General features: G+C 37.9%; 3 protein-coding genes across 3 annotated transcripts in view; 1 reads left to right on the forward strand and 2 right to left on the reverse strand.

Annotated features, from left to right (window-relative positions):
- The window catches only part of LOC146920920 (uncharacterized), a 65,448-nt gene that overhangs the window by 23,986 nt on the left and 13,750 nt on the right, over positions 1 to 27,712 (reverse strand). The window lies entirely within an intron of this gene.
- On the forward strand, positions 4,438 to 5,040 carry LOC146920925 (uncharacterized). The gene has a single exon (XM_085711224.1). The coding sequence runs from the start codon at positions 4,438 to 4,440 to the stop codon at positions 5,038 to 5,040; it is 603 nt and encodes a 200-aa protein (XP_085567350.1).
- Positions 10,040 to 11,030, reverse strand: LOC146920926 (uncharacterized). Its single transcript, XM_085711225.1, has 3 exons — positions 10,782 to 11,030; positions 10,465 to 10,517; positions 10,040 to 10,178 (listed from the first exon to the last, which is right to left on the reverse strand). The coding sequence occupies exons 1-3, from the start codon at positions 11,010 to 11,012 to the stop codon at positions 10,040 to 10,042; spliced, it is 423 nt and encodes a 140-aa protein (XP_085567351.1). The 5' UTR covers positions 11,013 to 11,030.

Here is a 27,712-nt window from a genome sequence, read left to right on the forward strand (position 1 = left end):
AATTCCATACCTATTTTTTACTTATCCTTTATGAAGATGCCGGAGGTGGTGGCGAAGAAGATTGTCCGCTTGCAAAGAGAGTTTTTATGGGGTGGTGTTGGAGGTGGGAGGAAGATTAGTTGGGTGAAGTGGAAGTCTATATGTCAAAGTAAGGAAAATGGTGGGTTGGGAGTTAGGGATATTAGGGTGGTCAATATAAGCCTTTTAGCTAAATGGAGATGGAGGTTGTTGGTCGGGGAAAATGCATTATGGAAAGAGGTTTTGATGGCTAAATATGGTGTCAATGTTTCATTGTTGTTGGAGGATACTTCTAATACTTGGCCGCGATGGACATCATCTTGGTGGAAGGATATTGCGAACTTGGACCAATTCGGTGGAGTGGCGTGGTTTAACTCGGAATTGGTTAGGAGTGTGGGAAATGGTAGGAATACTAGTTTTTGGAACGACGCTTGGAGGGGTGGTATGCCTTTTAGGGATAAATACCCGAGGTTGTTTTCTATTTCAAATCAAAAAGAGGAAAGTGTGGGGGCCATGGCAGGAGAGCTTAGCTCGCGTGTGGAGTGGCACTTCGATTGGAGGAGGAGGTTATTTGTGTGGGAGGATCAATTATTGGATGCACTTCGCGATGAGTTATTGGGGTTTCGACTAGCCGAAGAGGAAGATGGGTGGAGATGGAGGTTGGAGGATAACGGCTGGTTTTCGGTTAAATCCTCTTATATGAAGTTGATAGGTTTGGTAATGGTGGAAGATTTGTGGTGTGAGGAGGAGAAAAAAGTATTTTCTAAAGTTTGGAAGAGTTCCGCTCCTTCCAAAGTTGTGGCTTTCTCTTGGAAGCTATTGTTAAATCGTATTCCTACGAGGGTGAATCTCGAGCTGAGAAATGTCCTTCCTCCGGATGTTTCAACCCTTTGCGTGTTGTGTGGTAATGAGGCGGAAACGGCTAACCATCTTTTCCTCCATTGCTCTATGTCTAGTCGTGTGTGGAAGAGCTTGATGTTGTGGCTAGATTGCGACTTTTTAATCCCTCCCAACATGTTTATATTTTTTCAATGTTGGAGTGGTTGGGAGACAAATAAAAAGATCCGTCGTGGTTATTGGCTTTTATGGCACGCCGCTATTTGGGTGATTTGGAGAGCTCGGAATAATAGAATTTTTAATAATCAAGTGACGGAGGTGGATGAATTAGTGGATGAGGTAAAGTTGTTATCTTGGCGATGGATTTTGACTAGGATTAATATTCCGGCGTGTTTGTATTATGAATGGTGTTGGAACCCCAAGGAATGCCTTAAAAGGTAGTTTTTCCAGGTTTTGTTTCTTGGGGAGGAGTTCTGGTTTTTTGGAGGGTTTTTATCTGCTTTTTCAGGTTGCTGTTTTGGTCTGGTGCGTGCTTCTGGTATGCAGGCAGTAGGTGATTTTTGGTTTATGCTGCTGTTCTCTCATGCTGGTTTTCGTGTCTGTTGGCATGTGGTAGGCTCTGCTGCCTGCTTTTCATGGTGCAGCGCGCTGCTGTCTGCTTGGGTTGCCTACGTCTGCTTTTGCATCAGCTGCTGGAGGTTCTCTGTTTAGGTGGTCTTTGTGTATCAGTGACTAGGTGGTGTTTTTTGGTAGCAATTATAGCCTTTGATGCACGGTTGAGGGCTTGTAGGATCTTTTTGGTGTTTAGGTGGTTTATCGGGTGATGACGCAGGGGTATGCATATGTTTTGTCAATTGTATATTCTCGCGTCATTACTCTTAGGGTGGTTTTTATAGGGGTTTTTGTTCGAGCCTGGTGATTGAATGGCAACCGATTTCCCCTTAATTGTATTGTTTTTTTTTTTCCACCCAAGCTTATTAGTGCTTCTCGCACGGGCTTCGCGGTTAATAATATTTTGCCGTTTCAAAAAAAAAAAATATTAATAAAACTAGAATTAGATCCACGTGTTGCACGGATGTCTTGAATTTTATCTTTAATTAGAAAGATATTGAGAATCTATTCTTAACTTACTGCACATACAAATTTTGTTTGTGATATTGAAAGGCTTGGATTACTCATACTCTTAAAAGATATAATCATGTATATCCATTACTACAGTCTACGCAATGAGTCAACATGATGAAAAGAAAAAGATGAGTCAGCATGCACACATATTATTGATCGATTTTAAAAAATGCACATGACAAAGATCATTAGTGATATGTATAACAAAATACATAACAGCAATTTGTACCGCAACTGAACTTATTTCTACTTACCCATGGAATCACAACTAATTTGAATTGACATAGGTAGCTAAAAATGTTGCATTGTAAGAATAAAATTGGTTGTGTTAGTGTTTTATTAAGCGGTGCAAAACTACAACGGATGTGCCCAAGGAGAAGTATACATATATACCAAATAGAGTTTGAGGAGTGAGACAAATTTTTTAGCAAATGAATTTAACATTGGTGGCAATATAAAGTAATAAAGTAGTAGTCACTGTCATCAAAGATATTAGAGATGAGGAAAAGGAAGGAAGAAAGAAATTCCACTTTTATATTAAACGTTTTGGCTGTGTGTATTGAATTTAAACGATGTGGGACTTCTTCAGCCTCTACCACTTTTTACAACTCCAACCTCTTTGTCTTTCTCTTTAATAAAGGATCAAACCATGGCCTCTCAATCTTTCATTGCAAAGGAAAGATCCATATCGTTGTCAATTAGGTAGTGTGATGTTAACATTATTCATTTTGTTAATTATCACTTTTCTTCTCATTGAACTATGGATCAAATCATTCAAATATAGTTGAAGAAACTCTACTCGTTCCTGATAAACTATAGCGACAAGCTTTCCAAATTTTATTGATTTCTGGTATGCATTTAGTTGAAGAAGCTTATTATCCATCTCATCACTCGCCATAGATCGAAGCTGAAAAAGAAGTACATAATTTAAGTGTAATATAAAATGCATTTAACAAAGTTATATAAAGAAGAATTTATGGTTTTATGCATTTAACAAGTTTAGATATCAGTTTGACTAACTTGAATAAGAGATGTGATTGAGTTCAAAAAATAGCTCGACATTAATCACCCTCAAATTTTGCATTATCAGAAGAACCAACTAGCAAACCGTTAAAGGAATTCATGAACCTGTAGCATAAAGGAGACACCTTACTCTTGAATAGATATTTACGCATATCTTCAAATTTTCTATAGAATGCAACATTTACAAGGCATACTTAGAGATTTTATCATTTGAATCCCGCCATTTCCTTTCAGCTGAATGTATCCACTCATAACATTGGTGAATATGTAATGTTAAATTGCAATGCATTGTATAGTCACTGCTGTTAACTCATCACTAATCCATGATCAAAGGCAAATTTAACCATAAAAAATCAAGCCAAAACAAAAATCGAGAGGCTTAAGCACATGAATCGTTTTTCCAATTCAACATCAGCACGTTTGGTACACACATTTACATATCTACTCGAGAAAACGACCCTTCATGGCCAAACTTTTGATCAACTTCTAAGACACAATGTTGTCAATAATTTTTTTTAAGAATATAAATTCATTAAATGGTCATAACCTTCAGTCTCTACCACTTTTCACAACTCCAACCCCTTTGTCCTTCTGTTTAAGAAAAAATCATACCATGGCCTTTAAATCTTTCATTGTAAAGGAAATATCCTTATCGTTGTCAATGTTGCAGCACAATGGTACGCTTATCATATACTCCTTCGGGTCACTATTATAAGCAAAAATCAACTTTTTAAATTCATTCAATTGTATTTGGTCTATATTATTGACTAAATACATCATTTATTGAATGAATCTAAAAAGTTATTTTTGCTTATAATTGTGACCGGATGGAGTATTCATTTCATTTCACTCAAATGTTTGCTTTGTTTTCATGATTGTTTACAATTCCAAATCTATTTGTTATTCCTTGGAACCTTACTTATGACATTGCATTATCTACATTAACTTATAACTTGCATTCACATTAAATCTATCTACATTAACTTATAACAATGAAATTGAAGTGCCTCAATCAAATAGATTAAACTTGTTATTATGAAGTTATTAGTAGGTAAGAATAACAGATTATTTCAAAATCAATTGAAGCTTTTGTTATACATCGTCGGTTGTTATTAGCAGGTAAATAATATGTTATTCATTCAAATTGTTTACACGTCGTCGATATTATATGAAAGGAACTGAGGTAGAAGTTCCTGTAATAGTAAGTTTTTCCAAATTTCAACCATCACTCCTTTCTTATTATATCTCTTTAATTAGTCATATATCTCAATTTTAATTTCTATTTCTTTAATTAGTAATTTAACAAATTAAATTAAAAAAACGATATCAGAAATGAGTGAATGTAAGAAGGGTTTTCCTTACAAATAAGCATAATCCTCGTTCTCATTTTTTCTTCTCCATACATCCGTTTCCCAAAAAGAAAAGAAAAATAAAATGGTGGGCACCGTCGTCGACCGTCAGCCCGAAGTGGATCATATCATTTACATCGTCAACCTGTGGGGCACCAATATCATCGTCACAGTTACTTCCGTCGCCTCCATAGTTGAAACCTGGATCGAAAAGGCGCTCCAACTCCGTAGCGATGTCTATCCCAAGTTTACCTTCATCGTCGGCTTCGCCATTGATCCAGGCATAAACACGTTGCAGTTCTGCCTTGGTCATCGCTGCCTCATTTTCCAGCTTGCTCATGCAGCTACCATACCGGATTGTCTCCGTGTTTTCATGAAGGATCGTAGGATTGGATTCCCAGGATTCAAAAACTTAAATTATTCGCAAGATCTGAAGTCGTCGAAGCACGCGTTGGAGATGTTCATAAATCCTGCTGATCTCACACTCTGGCAGGAACGGTTGTTGAATTACTCCGTGGATGACATTGTTAAAACAATTCTTGGATTCAGGGTGAAGCTGAAAGAAGAAGTTATGATGAGCGATTGGAGCGTAGAACGTCTCAGTGATGAACAAGTTGTTTATGCTTCCGTTAAAACTCATTGCGCTTTTCGCATTGGAAGGGAATTTAAGGTTTGGCGTTGGGGTTGAATTGAATGTATGTTAATAAAGAGTTGTCATTTCTCCCATTCTCCTATTACATGTTAATTTCACATTAATGTTGGTGTTTCCTTATTTTATTTGTTATTTAAGATTAAGATTAGCCTCCAATCATTTTTCTCAATTCATATAATTTGTAATCACATTTTATTATCAATGGAAACTCTTTGAGGTATATATTCACTTACATTTCCTTCAATACACACTGTTGAGGTATATTCATATTTTCTCACATTCACTTAATTCACTTTACATATATAACCTGATCCGAGGCTGACAGAACCCGAAAACACCAAAAACCAATAAAAAATCAAGACAAACGGATCCTCTGCAATCACTATTGAATTGATTTCCCACATATCCTCCACCATTGATCTACTTGTCCAAATGTACTCTATGTATTACAAACACATAAAACCAGAAAGAGATAGAATTGAAAAAAAATTACTGCACACAATTCAAATCCCCCACGATTAAACTTAAATTCTCTGATCTAAGTTTTTTCCTTCTTTTTTTGAAGGAAAACTCATGATAAACTTGGGGAGAGGAGAGGACACACACTAAAAGAGCTCAACTATAACTATCCCTATTATTTCTGCTATTTAACCATAGCCAGGCCTCTTCTTTTGTCCATTTCATTTTGAGGAAAACATTAAATTGTAATATTACATTCACATCAGATTTGAAGACTGGTTGGTATGGAGCTTGCTAGACTGAGAGCCTCGAATGGTGGTCTATGCATACCTCCTTCACTATTAAGGGAGCATGAATCTATTATCTAGAAGAATGTGAATGCAGTCTCTAGATTCCATGTGCATGGAAAGTCAGAAACTACTTAAAGTAAGAAGTTGAAGGGAAAACATAAACCGTAAGCCCTAAGCTATCCGATTAATATTGATTAAAATCAATTCTATATTTGTAGGTAAGATTCAGTAACACAAGCCGGTTTTATAATAGAACGAGACTATCTACTCCATATATCTTAATTTGCAAGCAGTACAGCCACCAAATTTCTTCTGATCAACATTGCCGCTAAGAAACTTCATGTAACCGCCACCACAGCCAAGCTTATGTTAATGCTTGACAGAAAATTGGAAGACAAGTGTGTTATCCTTGTTGCTGAATTCATGGAACTCAGAAGAGATAGCATAGAATATGCAATCTTCACTTGTTTGAATACCTGCTAAGATATCAAACATTAATATCATTTTTCAATTAAAAGTAAACACCAGCAACAATAAAAAAAGGTTGTTCCATTCGGATTTTACCCACCGACTTTCCCATCCATCTTTAGCATTCACCATACTGTACCAACACGAGTTCTTAAAGATGAAAATAATGATTTAAGGTAATTTTGTACTATATAATACTAGCTTAAACCCTGAAAACGGGGTTGTGGGAGAGCAGTACAAGCGTGTGCTGCTAGGCGAAGATACTAATTAACCGTGAATATGGTTTACCCTTACTAAAAAAGAACAGTTCTTGCAGTAATAATATTATGGCCCTGTTTGGATAAAAAAAGCTTAATTTTCTAGCTTATAGAATAAGCATTTATAAATACGTTATTTTTATTACACATGAACAAGAAATATGTTGTTTTCATAAGTTCTTTCAAGTGTTTATGCCAAAACAAAAGCCGAGAGGCCTAAGCAAAATATTGTTTTTCCATTTCATTTTCAAATCATTTTCAGCACGCTCGGTACACACATTCACAGATCTACTCAGACAATGACAATTCATTGCCAAACCTTTGATCAACTTCTAGTATACAATGTTGTCAAGAAAAATTTATAAGAATAGAAATTCAGAAACACAATCCAACATAATAAGACATCATACTCTATTCCAGTGCAGGACAGGTATCCACAATATGTGCAAAATCACAACATTAGGCTTGTTTATTTAGAATGACATACATGGAAAATGGCAATGACCATCTCCTTCAAGATCATGCGCATCAGCCCTTCCTTCAGCTTCACCTACATACTTTTCTCTTCATCATAAGTATCCATATGGTTTTCTCTTCTGGCTTCACCGCAAACTTCTTCCCCAAGTCTATTTTGATATAGCCGATTCACACCACCATCATTTTCTTTATGCACTGGATCCAAACTAGCATCTCCATAAACAGAAAAATTATCCTCTTCAAAGTTTTCATTGGGAGATAACTCACCCTCTTCTCTTTCAGTTTTGAACCGTCGATTTGATAATTCTTGGTATATGCAAATTGAAGTGCCTCTAGCGATGGTCCCATTTGTGAATGTACCTGGTCTAGTGGTCTTGCAGAATCACCACCCTAAACCATGATAAAGAAACAAACATTCAGCAGTACATTACTTGTAGGGATGCTGGAGAAAGGGAATTACAAAGAACTTAACAAGTGAGGTGATCACTTTGATAGTTCCATAGAACAGTTAAAAATGAAATTATGCTATCAATACTATGATTTGACAAGCCGACAAGTTACGGCAACAGAATGACAATTACCAAGAACTTCAACAAGTGTAGTGCTCACTTCCCATAAACACAATTAACAAGTGAAGATTCAAATGAAGTGCCTCGCATTCTTTGATAATTCTTTGAAAATACATGTCTGCTTTTAGGATCTTATACCTCGCATTCTTTATTTCATTTGTTAACAAAAAGTTTAACCATCAAAATATGTAGAACACAGTTAATTACCCTTCAAAGGGCCTAAAGCCAAAAGTTAGACATTTGTCTCCAGATAGATAAATAAAGTGCAAGGAAATAAAGTATACAAAGTTTCAAATTTCATAATGAACTAATGCTTATATGACAATATTTAGCTTCTTATACAACTAATTAATTTATAACTTTCATAAGAATCTATTGGATACAAATATAAAATGAAGAGAGCTTTGATGTAAGACATGACCTTCAAATAATGAAGTACCTAATTCTTTTCTTTTGTTTTGAAGATTGCCTAATTTTATTATATATACAATAATTGTTGGAAATCAAATGTGAGTGATAATGTCCCACATCGATTAGAAATGGAGCAAACGTTGGATATATAAGAGAGGAGATCTATAAACTCATTGCCTTGGGGTTTTGGGTAAGAATGTGGTGTCTCTCTCTTAGCGGGTCTTAGACGTTTAGCCCATTAGCCCATTGCTGCTCCAAGCTCGAGCCTAGTTTGGCTTGCTGGGGGAGTGGGAGCGGGATCCTAGTTGGATCATCGTAGTGATGTGGGTGAGTCGTAGTGATGTGGGTGAGTCACACTTGAGGGCTGGCACTGGCTTGAGGGCTGGCACTGGCTTGCTGGGGGAGTGGGAGCGGGGTCTCCCTAACAAACTGGTATCAGAGCCTAGTTTGGCTTGCTGGGGGAATGGGAGCGGGATCCTAGTTGGATCATCGTAGTGATGTGGGTGAGTCACACTTGAGGGCTGGCACTGGTATCAGAGCCTAGTTTGGCTTGCTGGGGGAGTGGGAGCGGGATAAAACTTTTTTTTGGCTTGCTGGGGGAGTGGGAGCGGGATTGGGTGAGTCACACTTGAGGGCTGGCACTGGTATCAGAGCCTAGTTTGGCTTGCTAGGGAGCGGGATTGGGTGAGTCACACTTGAGGGCTGGCACTGGTATCAGAGCCTAGTTTGGCTTGCTAGGGGAGTGGGAGCGGGATCAAACTTTTTTTTGGTTTGCTGGGGGAGTGGGAGCGGGATCCTAGTTGGATCATCGTAGTGATGTGGGTGAGTCACACTTCAGGGCTGGCAAAATATGTCACACACCACCACTTGAGATATATAATAAAATGCTAAATGAAATAAAAAGAATATCTTTTACATGGATATTTTTTTTTTTTTTGAGGGAACGGATGAATTGTTAATGGATAATCTAAAATCTATATTGCTGTAAAGAAAAAGTCTAAATAGTAATCAAGAGATATATAACAAGCCATTTGTGCAGTTCAAACATAAGAAAGAATTAATGCATAATGATAAATAGACAAATTAAGAAAATGATATTTGTTATAAGAAAATGATAGTCATTTCCTTGCCTGCCATTTTAATCATAATTTCTTAGAGACATATTACAAATAGTTAGTCCAAATCTAAATGACGATCTCAAGTAAATAGGTAAGACTTTCATAAGAATCTAAATGATGATTAAATAGTTAAAACTTTAGATTGAAGTATTGAGGGCACTTACCAAGCAATTCTGCTTTTGTTTCCCTTGACCTTCCTTAATAAAAAAAGAGGGCAATTATAAGTGTAGTGCAAAAAGTAGCATTTAGGGACAAACACTCAAAGTTGCAGGTAAACTATTACAAGTGTGCATGAATTTTAATGAAAATAAGTTAAATTGATTGATACATATATTATGAATAATAGTAGCCTCAATTATTCATTTAATATGTAAAGAATAGAATCACATATAGGCCAATGATTAACATGTCAACAAATTGATTATCTAAAAAACATGGAATAAAAATACACTGAAAATACACTGAAAAGGATGGACTTAGATTGGATGTGATGTATTTTGTTAATTAACATGATTTAATGCTAATTGATTAGTTAACATTAGCCACAATAATGTTAATTGATTATTTAATAAACCTGGAACAAAATTAGCCACAATTAATCTAAAGTTCTTAAACTTATGCAGTCTGTCATATGAAAAGAATGGACTTAGATTGGATGTGATGTTGTAGTCACTGCAGCTACCAATTTCATAACCATTGAATTGATTTTTCACATATCCTCCACCATTCATCTACTTTGTCCCAATGTACATATGACAAGAATGAGATACAAATAAATGACTGCACATAATTCAAATCCATAAAAAATTTACACCATGATTCATTATAAAAGAGCTCGAGTCTAATTACCACAGTTATTTCGATCATTAACATTAACCATGTCTCTCCTTGTGTGCAGTCCATTTTGAGGATAAGATGAAAATTGTAATGTTACATTTCCATCAGATTTGAAGACTGGCTGATATGTAGCTTGTTGGCTGAAAACCTCAAATGGTGGGCTTTGAGTCTGTTATCCAGAAGTATGTGAATGCAGGTTCTGGATTCCCTGTGCATGAAAAGTAAGAAAATATTGAATGTAAGAAGGTAAAGCGTAAAACGTAAGCTATCCAATTAGTATTGATTAGAGTCAAAAGTGATTAAAATTTAAAAGCAATGCTATATTTTGCAGGTAAGATTCAATAACACAAGCTGGTTTTATGACTGCAATGAAATTAACCATGTTACAAAACCTATAAAACTACTTCAAACTCCAGGAGCAGATTTAAATAGACAAGAGAGTCAAACTTAAAATGAGAAAAGGAAAAGAAAACTTGCATATTCAATACGATATATGTTCTAATCGTCTAGTACACAAGCATTTTCGTGGTAAACTATATCGACAAACTTTTCAAGTTTTCTTGATTTTTCATATGCATATAGTTGAAGAAGCTTATTATCCATCTCATCGGTCACAGCATCTTGAAGCTGAAATAGAAGTACATACATTAAGTGTCAGAAAGAATGAATGGTGCCAAAGTCATAGAAAGGGAGGAATTTATGGCTTTAACAATTTAACCTGTTTAACAAGTTTATATAATGGCACACATTATAATTTTAACTGAGTACAATCATGCTGAATGAAATGTAATTGTGCTATTTATACAAATTGAAACTACAGAGAAAACCAATTAAGGTTTTGAATACCAGAAGGGGGTGAATGTCTAGTAAGCACATAAAAGGGGTACATGCTTTGCCGATGGCTTCACATTTAGAAAATGGCAATGACGTTCCATCTCCTTCAACTTCATGTGCATCATCCATTTCCATCAGCTTCACCTTCACTTTCAGCCTTATTATCATGCTCTGCATCCTCGCGCCATCAATAGATTCGCTTCCAGAAACATCAGCATTATCATAAGTATTTTCGCTGTCCTCCAATGACCTCTGAGGACTTTCTTCCTCTTCATCATCAGCATCCATAATGTTTTCTCCTCTGGCTTCACCGCAAACTTCTTCCCCAGGTTTATATTGATATTGCCGCATCCTTTTCTTTATGGATCCATACCAGCATTTCCATAAACTGAAAAACTATCCTCTTCAAAGTTTCCATTTCGAGATAACTCACCCTCTTCTCTTTTGCTTTTGAACTGTTGATTTGATTCTTCTTGGTATCTGTAAACTTCAGTGCTTCCAGCGATGTCCTGTAGTTACACAACAAATTAAACCTATTTGCATTCACATTATTGTGAGTTTTCATCAAGCATCTACTTCCAGTATACTATAGTCTCTTTCTACTAGCAGCACCATGCCTCCCCTTCTATAACCTTTATCAGGTTACACTGTCGTTTACATCCGGTCCGTCTGCCAATGAAACTTGATAAATACGCCTGAAAGGGACAGCCAAACAATAGGCATTGATTAGGCTAATTGTTCATTAAAAAATTCACATTCAATTGAACAAACTAAGGGACATAAACATTTAGTTGCATTTTTATTTAATATAGATATGGTAGTAAGAGGAAATCAATTACAACAACTGACCTCTAATGAAAGTATGTGCTCTGCATCTGTTTGAATGCAAGTTTGATGTCAAGCACACAGTAAAAACATTTAGCAATGTAAACAATCTCGAATACTTACCCAACTTAGAATGTACACTCTGTCATGTGAAGGAAAACAATATGCGAAACTGATTTAACAAATGTTTGATGGCGCCATGAACTCTTCAGATGCAAAGCATTTCTTATGCTTCTTATCTGAAACAAGAAGTCTTCCATACCACCCAACAAGAAGCAACATGTGTCAAGAAAAAAAATATAATAATAGAAATTCTGAAACACAATCCAACAGAATAAGACATTATACTCTAATCCAGTGCAGAACAGGTATCAACAATGTGGAAAATCATAACATTAGGCTTGTTTATGAAGAATGACATATGGAAAATGGCAATAACTTTCCATCTCCTTCAACATAATGCGCATCAGCCGTTGCTTCAGATTCACCTCCACTTTCAGCCTTATTATCAATTATCATGTTCTCCTTCACCATCATGTTCTCCATCAGCCATCAACAGATTCGCTTCCAAAAACATCAACATTTTCAGAAGCATTTTAACTATCCTTCAATGACCTCTTAGGACTCTCTTCCCCTTCATCAGCATCCCTATAGTTTTCTCCTCTAAGTTCACCACAAGCTTCTTCCCCAGGTCTATTTTGATATTGTCGATTCACACTATCATCCTTTTCTTTAAGCACTGCATCCAAACCAGCATCTCCATAGACTGAAAAATTAACCTCTTCAAAGTTTCCATTTGGAGATAACTCACACTCTTCTCTTTCACTTTTTAACTGTCGATTAATTCTTCTTGGTATCTGCAAACTTCAGTGCCTCCAGCAATGGCCCCATTTGTGAATGTACCTGATCTTGCAAAATCACCACCAACCTAAACCATGATAAAGAAAGAAACATTCAGCAGGACATTACTCGTTGGGATGCCGGAGAAAGACAATTACCAAGAACTTTACAAGTGTGGTGATTACTTAGTCCCATAAACACATATTTTAAAAAGAACAGCAGTTATAATTCAATGTGATGCACACACAATAGCTTATTTGTGAATGGTAACACATATATTAAAAATGAATTAGGAGTGACATATTAGAAGTTAATTTTCCAGATCTAAGACACGGCATTGACAGTAAAAGACTGAGAGAAACATGTTTATTTCAACTTTAATTAGTTTCACTTTCAAGGCATGAAAAGAGTGGATAATGCTAATAATGAAAAAACAGAAGAACAATGTGAAGGTGAGAAAAACACAAGAAGGGGGGTTGAATTGTGTTTTGAAAAATTCTTCGTTTCTCCTAAAAACTGAACACACTGATCAGAAGCTAAGTGAGACAGCTTCTGAAGTGATGGTCAGAATCTAAATGCAGCGGAAAAAAACAGAGAGAGAGAGAGAAGAAGAACGACACAAAGCAATTATACTGGTTCCTTCCACAATTCGGAAGTAGTCCAGTCCCCCTTGCACTTCCAAGGAGATTTCACTAAGAGTAATATCTGATTACAAATGCTCAAACACACAAGCAAGAGACTTCCTTTGCTCAAGCACACAAGCTAGAGACTTCCTTTGCTCAAGAACACAATCAAGAGACTTCCTGCTCAAGCACAACTGCAAGAGACTTCCTAACTAAACAAAATTACACAGAAAATTGTTTAAGGTTGAACACTTGATATACAATCAGAGGTGCTCACAATATAAATCAGATACAGACTCAATGGACTTAAGAATTTCTAAGATATAACTTTGAGACACAGAAATTCTTAAGTGAATGCAGAACAATTTCAGCAGAGGTTTGGCACTTGTAAAAATGTTGTGAGTCTTTTGTTCAGCGTTCTTGCATTACCAAAACTCTAAGTCTTCACTCCTTTATATAGAGGTGTGAAAGAGACGTTGTGAAATTGCCAGCACACCAAAGAGTCGTTGTCGAAGCTTGATCTTTCACCAATGATATTTTGCCTGATTTGGTTGTTGTCCTATGAAGAACAAATTTGAAATCCATTCCTTATCCAAAGGAACATCTTTGCAGGCGAAGCCGTATTCTGAAGCTGTTTTCTTGTCTTGTAGCGTGGACACAAAACAGAGTAGTGGAGACGGTGGTTGTACAGTTCGTACAGAGGTACAATGTCAACGCTTTCGTCCAAAATTGCAAGCACATGCCTTCAAACACCTTTGAAATGACCGTTGCAAAGTTCCACTAATTTTCTGCTGTGTTTTCGAGTCCAATAGACAGCTTTTGCAGTGTAGATTCTTCAATCTTTGAATCTTCTGCAAATCCAGTTGATCTTCAGCTTCTGGTGAAATGACTTCTGATGAGGCAGCTTCTGATGATGCAGCTTCTGATGATGCAGCTTCTTCAGCTTCTGATGATGCAGCTTCTGATAATGTGACTTCTGGACCTCTTGTCTTCAGGAGCACTATTTCTTCAGGAGCGCGTTTTACTTTCTTCAGGAACAGCTTGACTTCAGGAGCGCTTTCCACTTTCAGGAGCGTATTGCCTTCAGAATCGTCTAAGCTTCATTTTCTTTTGCTCTTTATTTGCTCATTCAGAACCAATTAATGAAGTAACTTTTTAACTGTGGTCCTGTACACTTGAACAAATATTAGCTAGTCCAATTTACAATTTTTAATACCTTGTTATCATCAAAACTCTTTGAGGTTCATTGTTAAACACATTTTGTTCCAACAATCTCCCCCTTTTTGATGATGACAAACAATAGTATTTAAAATTGGTCAATTGTTGTTAATCTAATTAACGAGTTGACTTTGGGGTTTCTGAGGTTTGTAAGCTCAGAGTTTGAGGTTTGTAAGCTCTAACTCCCCCTGAGTCTGATAGTCTTTAAGGTGAGGTTTGTAAGCTCCCCCTAAGTTCTACCCAGGTTAATTAAATTCATTTTTCGCATAATAATATCAGAGTAAAAAAAATTGAAAGAATTGACTTATAGATAAGAAGAATGGTTCAATTAATTTTATTTGAAATTTGATACTTCACCCTTTTTGATACACCCTTTTAAAGGTAAAACAAAAAGATAGAAATTTTTCAAAATTTTCAAATATTATTAATGGGGCTCAGAGCCGTTAAATACTATCACATATACTCCCCCTTTTGTCATTAGCAAAAAGACATAAACAAAAAGAAGAGATGAGAAAAACATAAGATTAAAGGTTCAGAGCATAATTCAAATTATTTTAAAGCATATTAACCATCTTCAAAGATTAAATAAACAAGCATAGCAAGCATTATTATCAAAGCAAATAATAACACACAAGGTATAAACAGTTAAAGATTTTCAGAAGCAGGAAGAATTCAGAAGCTTATAATATCAGAAGTGAAAAGAACTAAGTCAGAAGCAGAGATGATTGATAAGTGCTCAAAAGTAATATATTTCATGTGGAAAAAGAGGCATTTTTAGTGACTTGTTATGCAAGTTATCTACGGAAAAGCAATCAATTATTGTAATTATACCATTTATGCTTTATATGCCTAATTCTACCCAATTTATGCAGGAAATGACAAGCAAGGACCAAAACTCAATTGTGTGAACCAAGCAAATCTCGCTTACGCGAGGTCATCTCGCTTACGCGAGATTCTTCCAGGGAGAAACTAAACATTCGCTTACAACTCGCTTCCAGGTCGCTTGTGCAATCTTAGAAACTCGCTTACGCGAGATCATCTCGCTTACGCGAGATTTCTCCAGGGATCAGATGAGCATCTCGCTTTCCATCTCGCTTCCATGTCGCTCAAGCAGGATTCTAAGGCGGTTTAAGTTTCAAGCAACCTCGCTTACGCGAGGTCTAACTCGCTTACGCGAGATGCAACTTCATCAAGGAGCAGGGCTACGTGGCAAGACTTCATTGGCCATGATTGGATATTTAGGCTTCTCGCTTGAGCGAGATGTATCTCGCTTAAGCGAGATTACACGTTTTTAGCCCATTTAAATACAAGTTTTCCCTCTCTCTAGGACTATTCACTATTCCATTGAAACATTTTATACAATTCTAGAGAGAGGTTAGAGCTATTTCATAAGAGAGAAACACAAAGCAAGTGATTAAGGAGTAGATTCAACCCTAGATTCATTGAGACATCAAGGATCTTGGCATGGAATCTTCATCTTTCCTTCCTTCCTTGCATTAGTTTACATGTCTATATGTAACTATCACCTTCTTTGTAGTATTGAGGTAACAATCAAGCTATTATGTAATCTTTTGATCTTTTAATATATAAGGTTCTAGCTTAATGATTCAATATTGTTGTTATTCTTGCTTTTAATGCTTTCAAAGAGATTCAAGATGATTTGGACACAAACTCTTGAATCTAGAACTAGAATAACAATCTATCTTATGTTATATCACTCTTGACAAGTTTGTAAACCTTTGATAATTACTTTTAATCAAGATTTTAATGCTTTCGGATACTTAATCAGGCTGGACACGGTCGATTAAGTTATCCGATCGACTTTGTTATCGTTTAAGGAATTTGGACACGAATGTTTAAACGCTAACTTGGAAATAACGATGTCGCTTTGGACACGAAGGATATTGTAGAAATGATTGTGATAATATTGGTTATAAAGCTAGAGTCTGTTAATCGATCGAGAGATTGCTGCTGTTATGCTTGCTCGTTATCTTATACCGCAAGCGAAATAGTTCGATCCCCTCTCGTTTTTACTTTAGTGTCAAATATGGATATAGTGTTACAAACAAACAAATTATATCCAAACCCTTAATGTGAACGATTGTGTAAATGCTTATGATTAAACGTAACTCCCTGTGGAAACGATCCTATATATACTCACGTGTACATAGTTATATGACGTGTAGGAATAATCTTACATCAAAATGGCGCCGTTGCCGGGGAGTAACGGAAATTTTTATCATAAGTATTGAAACAATTTTGTCATGTTAAGTCAATTTTGCACAAAATTCTTTCATGCATATACTTATACACTTATGTCATTCATTATTTTTTATGCTAACCACCTGGTATAGTCTTGGTGAACTTTGTTTATGCGAGGTACCGTTGATAAGGAAGACCTACAATTTGATCCTGAAATTGAGAAAACTGCTAGGTTACTTAGAAAGCAAGCAAAGGAAGCTAGGAGATTAGCCAGGCTGGCTCAGCCGGAATCTTTACTTTTTATTCCTTCTCCGTCAGGTTCGGTGCATACTATATCACTAGGTGATTCTTCATCACATTCTTCTGCACATTCATCTCCGAGGAGTGATCCAGAAGTAGTCATGGCTAATGAAGATGAGAATGCTCTACCTATGTGGGTTAGTCCGAGGAGGCTAGCTAATCTTGGCAACCGTAATGCCAAATCTTTTGAGCTGAAGTCTGGGTTGATAAACTTGATAACTCATAACCAGTTTACCGGTATGGATCATGAGGATCCATATAGACATCTTACCAACTTCTATGTTACCGCCGGTACACTTGGTATGAAAGAAGATGAGGAAGAGGGTGTGTTTGTGCAATTGTTTCCTCATTCTTTGATCGGGAAGGCTAAGGAGTGGTATCTTGATCAACCAACTTCTTTGATGGAAAATTGGGGTGAGCTAGAGAAAGCATTTCAAGAAAGGTTCTTTCCGGAAGATAGGCATCTTGAGGCTAAAACTTCAATTACAACTTTTGCTCAAGGCCAAAGTGAGACTCTTTGTGAAGCTTGGGAGCGCTATAAATCATTGCTAAGGAATTGTCCAAAGCATGGTTTTGATAGCCAAATGCAACTATATCTTTTTCGTCAAGGGCTTCAAGACATGTCCAAGACGATGCTAGATGCAAGTGCTGGAGGTTCTATTGCTTTGAAAAACCCAGCTGAAGCTGTCAAAATCATTAACCAAATGGCGCTCAACACAAGAAAATCTTCTCACAATCGGAATCCTAATCAAAGGAAAGCCGGTATTCTTGAGCTTGAAGCAAATGATGCGGTCTTAGCTCAAAATAAGCTTCTCACTCAACAAATAGAAGCTATGCAAAAGGAGATGAAAGCTATGCCTAAACAAATTCTTGAATCTCTCAAGCAAGAAGGAGGAACCGCTCAAGTCTATACTTGTGGACTTTGTACGGGGGATCATCCCACCGGCTATTGTCCCGAGCCCGGTTCTTTTGAAGGGGAAGAGGTCAACTATGTGGGAAACCAACAAAGGCCTAACCAACCACAACAAGCCGGAACCTCACAACAAAATCCGGGTACTTCCAACTTCCAAGGAAGGTATCCGGCCAACCAAAACCAACAAAGACCTTGGAGAACACCGTACAATAATAACTATCAATATCCACCATCAAACTACTACCAACAACCTTACCAACAACCATTCAATAATCAATACCAAAATCCACCACCAAATAACCCCCAACAACCGAATAATTCCCAAAGCACCGAGGAGGTCTTGAAACAATTCATGCAAGTGTCCATGGCTAACCAGAAAAACACCGACGCGTCCATCAAAGGCCTTGAAACGCAAGTTGGTCAGTTAGCTCAACAAATGGCTCAAGGTCCTCCGCAAGGTGGAGCTTTCACCGCTAACACTCAACCAAATCCTAAGGAGCACAACAAGGCATAGCAGTCAAAAGCTATAGCTACAAGGAGTGGGAGAGTAGTAGGTATTGGGGTAGGTGATGATATTGTTGTTGAGGAAAAGGATGATGAAGTTGTCAATAAAGAGGAGTTCGAGGAGGATAGTGTAGAGATAGAGGAGGAAGTGTATATAAAGAATAAAGAAGCATTAGTTGAAAAAGAAAAAAATCAAAAAAGAGATCTAGAGTTACAAGAGGAGATGGAGAGGACGAATAAAGATGTGGGGAGAGATAAAGGGAAGAAACAAGTAGTTGAGAAGCAAGTGGTGGCTCAACGCTTACCATACCCACATGCTCCATCGAAGAAAGACAAAGAGCGGCAATACGCAAGGTTTCTTGAACTCTTCAAGAAGTTGCAAATTGATATACCATTCTCGGAAGCCTTGGAGCAAATGCCGGTCTATGCAAAGTTCATGAAAGATATCCTTTCCAAGAAAAGAAGAATCAACGATGAAGAGACGATCCAAATCGATGCCAATTGTAGTGCTATTATTCAAAGAACAATGCCAAAGAAAGAGCAAGATCCGGGAAGAGTCACTCTACCGGTAGCTATTGGCACAACACATGTAGGTAAAGCACTACTTGATCTTGGATCAAGCATCAATCTCATGCCTTTGTCCGTTGCCAAAAGAGTTGGTGACCTTTGTATAAAGCGGACTAGGATGATGTTGCAATTGGCCGACAAATCCTTTGCAAAACCACTAGGTATGGCCGAAGATGTTCTTGTAAAAGTGGACAAATTTATTTTTCCGGCTGATTTTGTGGTTATGGATGTCGAAGAAGATGAGGATGTGCCTATCTTAATGGGAAGGAATTTCATGCAAACGGCTCGGATGATGATTGATCTTGATGATAATATCATGAAGGTCAAGGTAAATGATGAAGAGGTTACCTTCAACATCCGAGAAGCTTTGAAGTACTCGAAAGACAAGGGTGCATGTTTCAAAATGGATGCAACCGAAGAAGTCATCTTGACTACTCGGAAGCAAATGCACAATAGAACACCCCTTGAGAGTGCTTTGGTGGACGCACTCAATGCTATTGATGAAGACGAAGCAAGTGCCATTGAAGAGTGTTTAAAGGAGCTAGATTCCTTGAAGGAGGTTCTTCCTAATCAAGCCATACTTGAAGATTTGAAAGAAGAATCCAAGGAAGAAGCCAAAGTTGATGACACCAAGGTAGAATTAAAAGTTTTACCATCTAATTTGAAATATGTTTTTCTTGAGAAAGATGGTACAAAACCGGTGATCATTAGTAGCTCCTTGTCCATCGATGAAGAAACAAAGTTGGTAGAGGTTCTCAAGGCCAACAAGGAAGCAATAGGGTGGAAGCTATCCGACTTGAAAGGGATAAGTCCATCTTATTGTATGCACAAGATCATGATGGAAGAAAACTTTAAACCGGTAGCACAACCGCAACGCCGCTTGAATCCAAACATGAAAGAGGTGGTGCGAAAGGAAGTAGTGAAGTTGCTTGAAGCCGGCATGATCTATCCTATCTCGGATAGTGCTTGGGTAAGCCCGGTTCAAGTAGTTCCCAAGAAAGGAGGAATGACGGTGATCACTAATGATAAAGATGAGTTGATCCCAACTAGAACCGTCACCGGATGGAGGATGTGTATAGATTATAGAAGACTCAATCAAGCAACAAGGAAGGATCACTTTCCCTTGCCCTTCATGGACCAAATGCTTGAAAGACTCTCCGGTCAATCCTTTTATTGCTTCCTAGATGGTTACTCCGGCTACAATCAAATCGCCATGAACCCAGATGATCACGAGAAGACGGCTTTCACTTGTCCCTTTGGTATTTTTGCTTATCGAAGAATGCCATTTGGCTTGTGTAATGCACCAGCAACTTTTCAACGGTGTGTTCAAGCAATCTTCTCCAAACTTATTGGTAAATGCATGGAGGTGTTCATGGATGATTTCTCGGTTTTCGGTTCGTCATTTGATACGTGTTTGAATAGCTTGGATACCGTGCTGAAGCGGTGTATTGAAACTAGCTTGGTGCTCAATTGGGAGAAATGTCACTTCATGGTTACCGAGGGTATTGTCCTTGGTCATAAGATTTCTGCTAAGGGTATTGAGGTAGACCAAGCAAAGGTCGATGTCATAGGAAAGCTTCCACCACCGGTGAATGTCAAAGGTGTTCGGAGTTTTCTTGGTCATGCCGGTTTCTACCGGAGATTCATCAAAGACTTCTCAAAGATTGCAAAGCCTATGAGCAACTTGCTCAACAAAGATAAGTCTTTTGTTTTTGATAATGAATGTCTTGATGCATTTGAATCTTTAAAAGAAAAGTTGACCACCGCACCAATAATCATTGCTCCTAATTGGGATTTAAATTTTGAATTAATGTGTGATGCAAGTGATTATGTTGTTGGTGCGGTCTTGGGTCAACGTAAGGATAAAATTTTTCATGCTATTCACTATGCAAGTAAGGTTTTAAATGAGGCACAAATCAATTATGCCACAACTGAAAAAGAGTTACTTGCAATAGTTTATGCAATGGAGAAATTTCGTTCTTACTTTGTAGGTTCCAAAATTGTTGTTTATACTGACCATGCAGCTATCAAGTATCTCCTTACTAAGTCCGACTCAAAGCCTAGACTCATCCGGTGGATGTTGTTGCTTCAAGAGTTTGACTTAGAGATCAAGGATAAGAAAGGCACGGAGAATCTTGTAGCTGATCACCTTTCAAGGTTGACAAACAATGAGGTAACCAAGAATGAACCGGAGGTTCGTGAAGAATTTCCAGATGAACGGTTGCTAGCAATCAATGTGAGACCGTGGTTTGCCGACATGGTGAACTACAAAGCAACCGGGTTCATTCCGGAAGATTTTGAATGGCAACAACGCAAGAAGTTCCTTCATGATGCTAACCACTTTGTGTGGGATGAGCCTTATTTGTTCAAAATTGGAGCGGACAATCTCTTGCGTAGGTGTGTGGATGATGAAGAGGCAAAGAAGATCTTGTGGCAATGTCATAATTCGCCCTATGGAGGTCACTTCAACGGGGAGAGAACAGCCACCAAGGTACTTCAATCCGGGTTCTATTGGCCAACTTTATTCAAAGATGCCAATTTACATTGCAAGTATTGTGATGAATGCCAAAGAACCGGATCAATGTCAAAAAGAAATGAGATGCCTCTACAACTCATCCTTGAAGTGGAAGTGTTTGATTGTTGGGGTATAGATTTTGTTGGCCCTTTTCCTTCATCATATTCAAATGAGTACATCTTGGTCGCTGTTGATTATGTGTCAAAGTGGGTGGAAGCCGTAGCATCGCCTAAAGCCGATAGCAAGACGGTGGTGAAGTTCCTAAAGAAGAATATTTTCACCCGGTTTGGTACACCAAGAGTTCTCATTAGTGATGGAGGGTCACACTTTTGCAACACACAACTTGCCAAGGCCCTAGATCATTATGGAGTCAAGCACAAAGTAGCATCACCGTATCATCCGCAAACGAATGGACAAGCCGAAGTTTCTAACCGGGAGGTCAAACGCATACTTGAGAAGACGGTCTCTACATCTCGGAAGGATTGGTCGGCTAAACTTGATGAAGCTTTGTGGGCATATAGGACTGCATACAAGTCTCCTATAGGCCTCACTCCTTTCCAAATGGTTTATGGCAAATCTTGTCACTTACCGGTCGAGCTCGAACATAAAGTCTTTTGGGCATTGAAGTTCCTAAACTTCGATCAAGAGAAAGCCGGTGAAAGAAGAAAAGTTCAAATGCATGAGCTTGAAGAATTGAGAAATCAAGCTTATGAATCTTCAAAGCTCTACAAAGAAAGGACCAAGAAGTATCATGACAAGAAGATCATTCTGAGACAATTCATGCCGGGACAAATGGTATTACTTTTCAATTCAAGACTGAGGTTGTTTCCGGGCAAATTGAAGTCTAAGTGGTCCGGACCTTTCATGGTTAAAGAGGTCAAACCGTACGGAGCTGTGGAACTTGAGGACCCAGTCACCAAAGCCAACTGGACTGTTAATGGGCAAAGGCTTAAGCCCTACTTCGGTGGTGAAATTGATCGGTGTTTGACGACAATTTCACTAATCGAGCCATGATTTCTTCAAAATGCGTCAAGCTAAGGACGTAAAACAAGCTCTTGCTGGGAGTCACACCCAGTTTTGTAAGTATTTTCATGTTTTAATGCATTTAGGAATAATTTCATGAGCAAAGCAAAGTAAGAAACATATCTGGAGAAATCTCGCTCAAGCGAAGTTAATCTCGCTTAAGCGAGATTGTTGCATTTTCGAATTGTTGGTTCTGGAGAAATCTCGCTTAAGCGAGATTATCTCGCGCAAGCGAGATGAGTTTTTTATTCAAAAATGGTAACGGTTTCCAAGGGGATTAACTCCCCTTAACCACTCCCCCATCCACTCATTTTCCCCTTTTACGTTTTCCAACTCTCATTTTCTCCACTTTCTCTAAAATTTTCCTTTCCTCACAAACTTTAACCCTAAAATCAAAACCAATTCAACCATAGTCAAGCACTTGCATACTTCTTCATTCATCATCATTTGCTTGCTTCATTAATCATCATTTCAACAGGTTTGATTTCTATTTTTTTTGCTCCATGCTTTTCAATTTCAAAATTCATGCTATATGCAAATTTAGAATGGCTAGGGTTAGATGTAGGTGTTTGTGACTACAGACTGTTTCCTTAGGTTCATAACAATGAAAATGAATCAAAATCATCACTGTTTTTCTTCAACATTCAATTGTGTAAATTTTGACCCATTTTGGAATCTTTGAAAAATAAGGGTTTTGATTGAATGTGAATATAAGTCTTGATTTTGGTTCCTTTTCATGAATTGGTTTGGATAGAAGTGGATTGAGGTTGATTTCTGTTGAAAATTTTGTGTTTTTGGTTGTGTTATGCTGGAAATGGGTCATTTTTCGCAGGTGCAGAACAATCTCGCTCAAGCGAGATTCTTTACCAAAAATCTCGCGTAAGCGAGTATTCATGTGAAATCTGGAAAAATCTCGCTTGCAACTCGCTCAAGCGAGGCACAAGCGAGATAGTTCTGTACCTCTTTTTTTTAAAGTTTATCTGCTTTAACCTTTTTGATTCCATACATGTGCTGATTATTGTTCTATACTGTATATGGTTTTGCTGGTTGTTTTGCAGATGGCACCCAAAAATCAACCAACCAAGAAACGAAAAACCACTGCTTCCTCATCCGGTGTTGTAAACCGTCCTGCACCCTTACCTAGAAACCCGGACCGTACCATTTACACTTCCAACAAAACCTATGCCAGGTTTCTCGAGCTGAAAAAAGAGAAAACCTGGCATGATAAAATTTTCCGGATTAACCCTGAGGGTGACTATGCTGACATTGCAGCTGTTTTCACGGAGAGAAAATGGGAGAAACTCCTTAACCCATACCCCAAAATCAACCTGGACCTTCTGTGTGAGTTTTATGCAAATGCCTTACCAGATTGTGATGCTAAGGAAATGCAAGCTGCATTTTCCTATACCACCATGGTGAGAGGAAAAACCATCCGCTTCGATAGGGATGCTATTAATGATTACCTAGGCAAACCTTACACCCTACCTGAGCCCGAGGACCCTGACACACCTGCCTTGTGTCCTTATGCGGAAAGAGAAGAGGCTGCTGATTGGAACCTTGGTAAGATTGAGAGAGAGATTCTCCTACCAGGAAGGACATACACCGAGTCCAAAGCGGGTAACCGCAATTTGGCAGCTTTCTCTGATATGAGGCCTAAAGCTGGTATTATTTTTAAGTTCTTGGTTCATAATGTCTGGCCAAAAAGCCATGTCACCACAACTCCAAAGAAAGTGATGCCTCCTCTGATCTGGCATATTTGCAAAGGAAGGGCAGTGGATGTGGCTGCAATTATTTCAAGAGAGCTGAAGCATGTAGCTCTCGGTGGTGTAGCAGGACCAGAGACCAGACTCGCTTTTCCGGGCTTTATTATGGGTTTACTTAGGCATCATCAGGTACCCGTCACCGAGCCTTTTTCAGAAGAGCTTGTATCTCCCATTGATGACAAGTACATTCGGGGTTACATTTCTAGAGCACTTTCTAAGGGTGCTGCTTCTTCTTCTCAAGTACCCCAACCTGAGGATGTACCCCAACCTGAGGACTTTCCAGAGCATGAAGATCCTCACCAGACTATGCCACCACCTCAGCAGTCAGCCACTTTTGATTTTTCATCTTTTCAGGCATATATGGCTCAGTATGAGCAGCGAGCAGTTGAGAGAGCTCAGGCACAGCAGCAGCAAGCCTTTCAGTTAGCTCAGGCACAGGAGCTGAGAGAGAATCACATAATGGATCAGCAGGCTGCTATCTTCCGCAGCAACCAGGGCATCTACGCGCATCTTTACGATGCTCACATGGACCCTGGGTGTTTCATGTTCACTCCAGCACAGTACTATGACTCTTGCATGTGGCCTGGGGACAGGCCAATTTACCCAGGAGGGGGCAGTGGAGCAGGACCATCTCACACCCAGGAGAGGACTGCTAGCTTGCATGGTGCTCATGATCCAGATAGGACTGCTAGCTTGCATGGTGCTCATGATCCAGAGAGGACAGCCAGTGTCCATCTGTCTCAGGATGATATGGATGATGATGCGGCACACTGACCGCATTCTTTTGATGCTTAGTTTACTTTGACTTCTGCTTTGACTTTTTAGTTTATGTTTTTATTTTTATACTGGAACAATTTATTGCTTTTGAATTTATACTTTTTGAGCACGGTTTTGGGTGTTCAATACTTTGGTTTAATTTTAATTTCGTTTTGGGTTAAAATAGCTTAGCTTGTTGTTTGGTTTTTAACTTATTGCTTTGGATGAAATTTTTGATTAATCTTGCTTGTGTTTCGTTAAAAGAAAAATTGCTCATGAACATCAAAGTTTAAAGTGCTCCATGGAGCCAATTATTGAGCAAAAGCAGGTGAGTGATAATGATATGAATTGTGAGAAAGCGCAATGTCAAGGTATTGGTTTCCTGTTATTCTAGGTGTTACTATGAATGTGAAATTTGTACTGTGCACAAAATATAGATCATTTAAGTCTTTTCATAAACATGAATATCTTTGAACCACTTAGTACTTAACCTAAATGTGAGGTAGCTTCAATCTGTTGTATATATGCTGGAGACCGATAATCATCGTCTAACTTGTTTTAGTTATGTTAAATCTGATAATTATTTTGAACTGTTTGAAAGCATGGAAAGGATCAAGGCACTTTTTGAATCGAGAGTAACCTACTTGACCACATAAAGCCTACCTGTGAGAAGAGTGAGTATCTGATACCCCAATCTGAGCTAAATGAATCAAGTCCTCAAACATGAACTGTCAATATTCATAAGCACAATGCTTGTTGAATTTGCCTGAAATTTTTCAAAAATCCAGTTCATGGTTGAATCTTATAGGACTTTGATAATGTTACTTTGTTGAACCCTTAACCTTTTTGTACTTTGTCCCTTGCCTTAGGATAGGGGAACATTCAATTAGAGTTTTGTTGTATTCAAGTTGGGGAGAAAAAGGAGGCATTATATGTTAAGTTCTGGTGAAGTTGTAAAATAACCTGACAACATTGAATCAAAGAAAAAGTTGTACATTGGAAAAAGAAAAGAAAAGAAAAGAAAAAGAAGAAAAAGAAAGAAAAATCAAAAATAGAATAAGTTGTCAAGGTTATTGTTTTGATTGTTAATCATCAAAGGTTGTAATTTTTGGTAGGGAAGATTTTGAATTTCAAGTTGAATTACAAAGAATGTTCCTCTTTGTTAGGCTTTCTGATCAACTGCCCCACATATGACATTTCTTTTGTAGCCCGGCCAAGTTATAACCCTTGCAAGACCTTTTGATCCATGCTTTTATGCTTTTTGAGATGATATTTGGATGGACACCTAACTTAAATAGTATGTTAGCATGATTGTTGGATGTGTGTTCATTACCTCATTCATTGTTATCATTATATTGCATTTACTTTCAAAGAAGTGTGTTAGGTGTGGTTCATAGATAGATATGTTTATACTTTGAAGTTTATGATGTGTATTTTGTGCTTAGGACTTGTTTCACATTTATAGTTGTGCTAGGAATAATGGAGAACTTCAGGCTTGCCGGTGCATTCACATTTGAATCACCACTTGAAAATTTTTATTTGATTTGAATTGCTTGGTACTGTGCTAGAAAGCTTGTCCAAAGCCTTGTGAGTTTCCTTTTTATTCTTTTGTTTGAGGACAAACAAAAAGCTAAGTTGGGGAGAGTTTGATAAGTGCTCAAAAGTAATATATTTCATGTGGAAAAAGAGGCATTTTTAGTGACTTGTTATGCAAGTTATCTACGGAAAAGCAATCAATTATTGTAATTATACCATTTATGCTTTATATGCCTAATTCTACCCAATTTATGCAGGAAATGACAAGCAAGGACCAAAACTCAATTGTGTGAACCAAGCAAATCTCGCTTACGCGAGGTCATCTCGCTTACGCGAGATTCTTCCAGGGAGAAACTAAACATTCGCTTACAACTCGCTTCCAGGTCGCTTGTGCAATCTTAGAAACTCGCTTACGCGAGATCATCTCGCTTACGCGAGATTTCTCCAGGGATCAGATGAGCATCTCGCTTTCCATCTCGCTTCCATGTCGCTCAAGCAGGATTCTAAGGCGGTTTAAGTTTCAAGCAACCTCGCTTACGCGAGGTCTAACTCGCTTACGCGAGATGCAACTTCATCAAGGAGCAGGGCTACGTGGCAAGACTTCATTGGCCATGATTGGATATTTAGGCTTCTCGCTTGAGCGAGATGTATCTCGCTGAAGCGAGATTACACGTTTTTAGCCCATTTAAATACAAGTTTTCCCTCTCTCTAGGACTATTCACTATTCCATTGAAACATTTTATACAATTCTAGAGAGAGGTTAGAGCTATTTCATAAGAGAGAAACACAAAGCAAGTGATTAAGGAGTAGATTCAACCCTAGATTCATTGAGACATCAAGGATCTTGGCATGGAATCTTCATCTTTCCTTCCTTCCTTGCATTAGTTTACATGTCTATATGTAACTATCACCTTCTTTGTAGTATTGAGGTAACAATCAAGCTATTATGTAATCTTTTGATCTTTTAATATATAAGGTTCTAGCTTAATGATTCAATATTGTTGTTATTCTTGCTTTTAATGCTTTCAAAGAGATTCAAGATGATTTGGACACAAACTCTTGAATCTAGAACTAGAATAACAATCTATCTTATGTTATATCACTCTTGACAAGTTTGTAAACCTTTGATAATTACTTTTAATCAAGATTTTAATGCTTTCGGATACTTAATCAGGCTGGACACGGTCGATTAAGTTATCCGATCGACTTTGTTATCGTTTAAGGAATTTGGACACGAATGTTTAAACGCTAACTTGGAAATAACGATGTCGCTTTGGACACGAAGGATATTGTAGAAATGATTGTGATAATATTGGTTATAAAGCTAGAGTCTGTTAATCGATCGAGAGATTGCTGCTGTTATGCTTGCTCGTTATCTTATACCGCAAGCGAAATAGTTCGAT

Source organism: Medicago sativa, chromosome 5, assembly GCF_051527215.1.
Source record: "Medicago sativa cultivar Bolivia chromosome 5, Bolivia_mono, whole genome shotgun sequence".
Taxonomy (NCBI): Eukaryota; Viridiplantae; Streptophyta; class Magnoliopsida; order Fabales; family Fabaceae; genus Medicago; species Medicago sativa.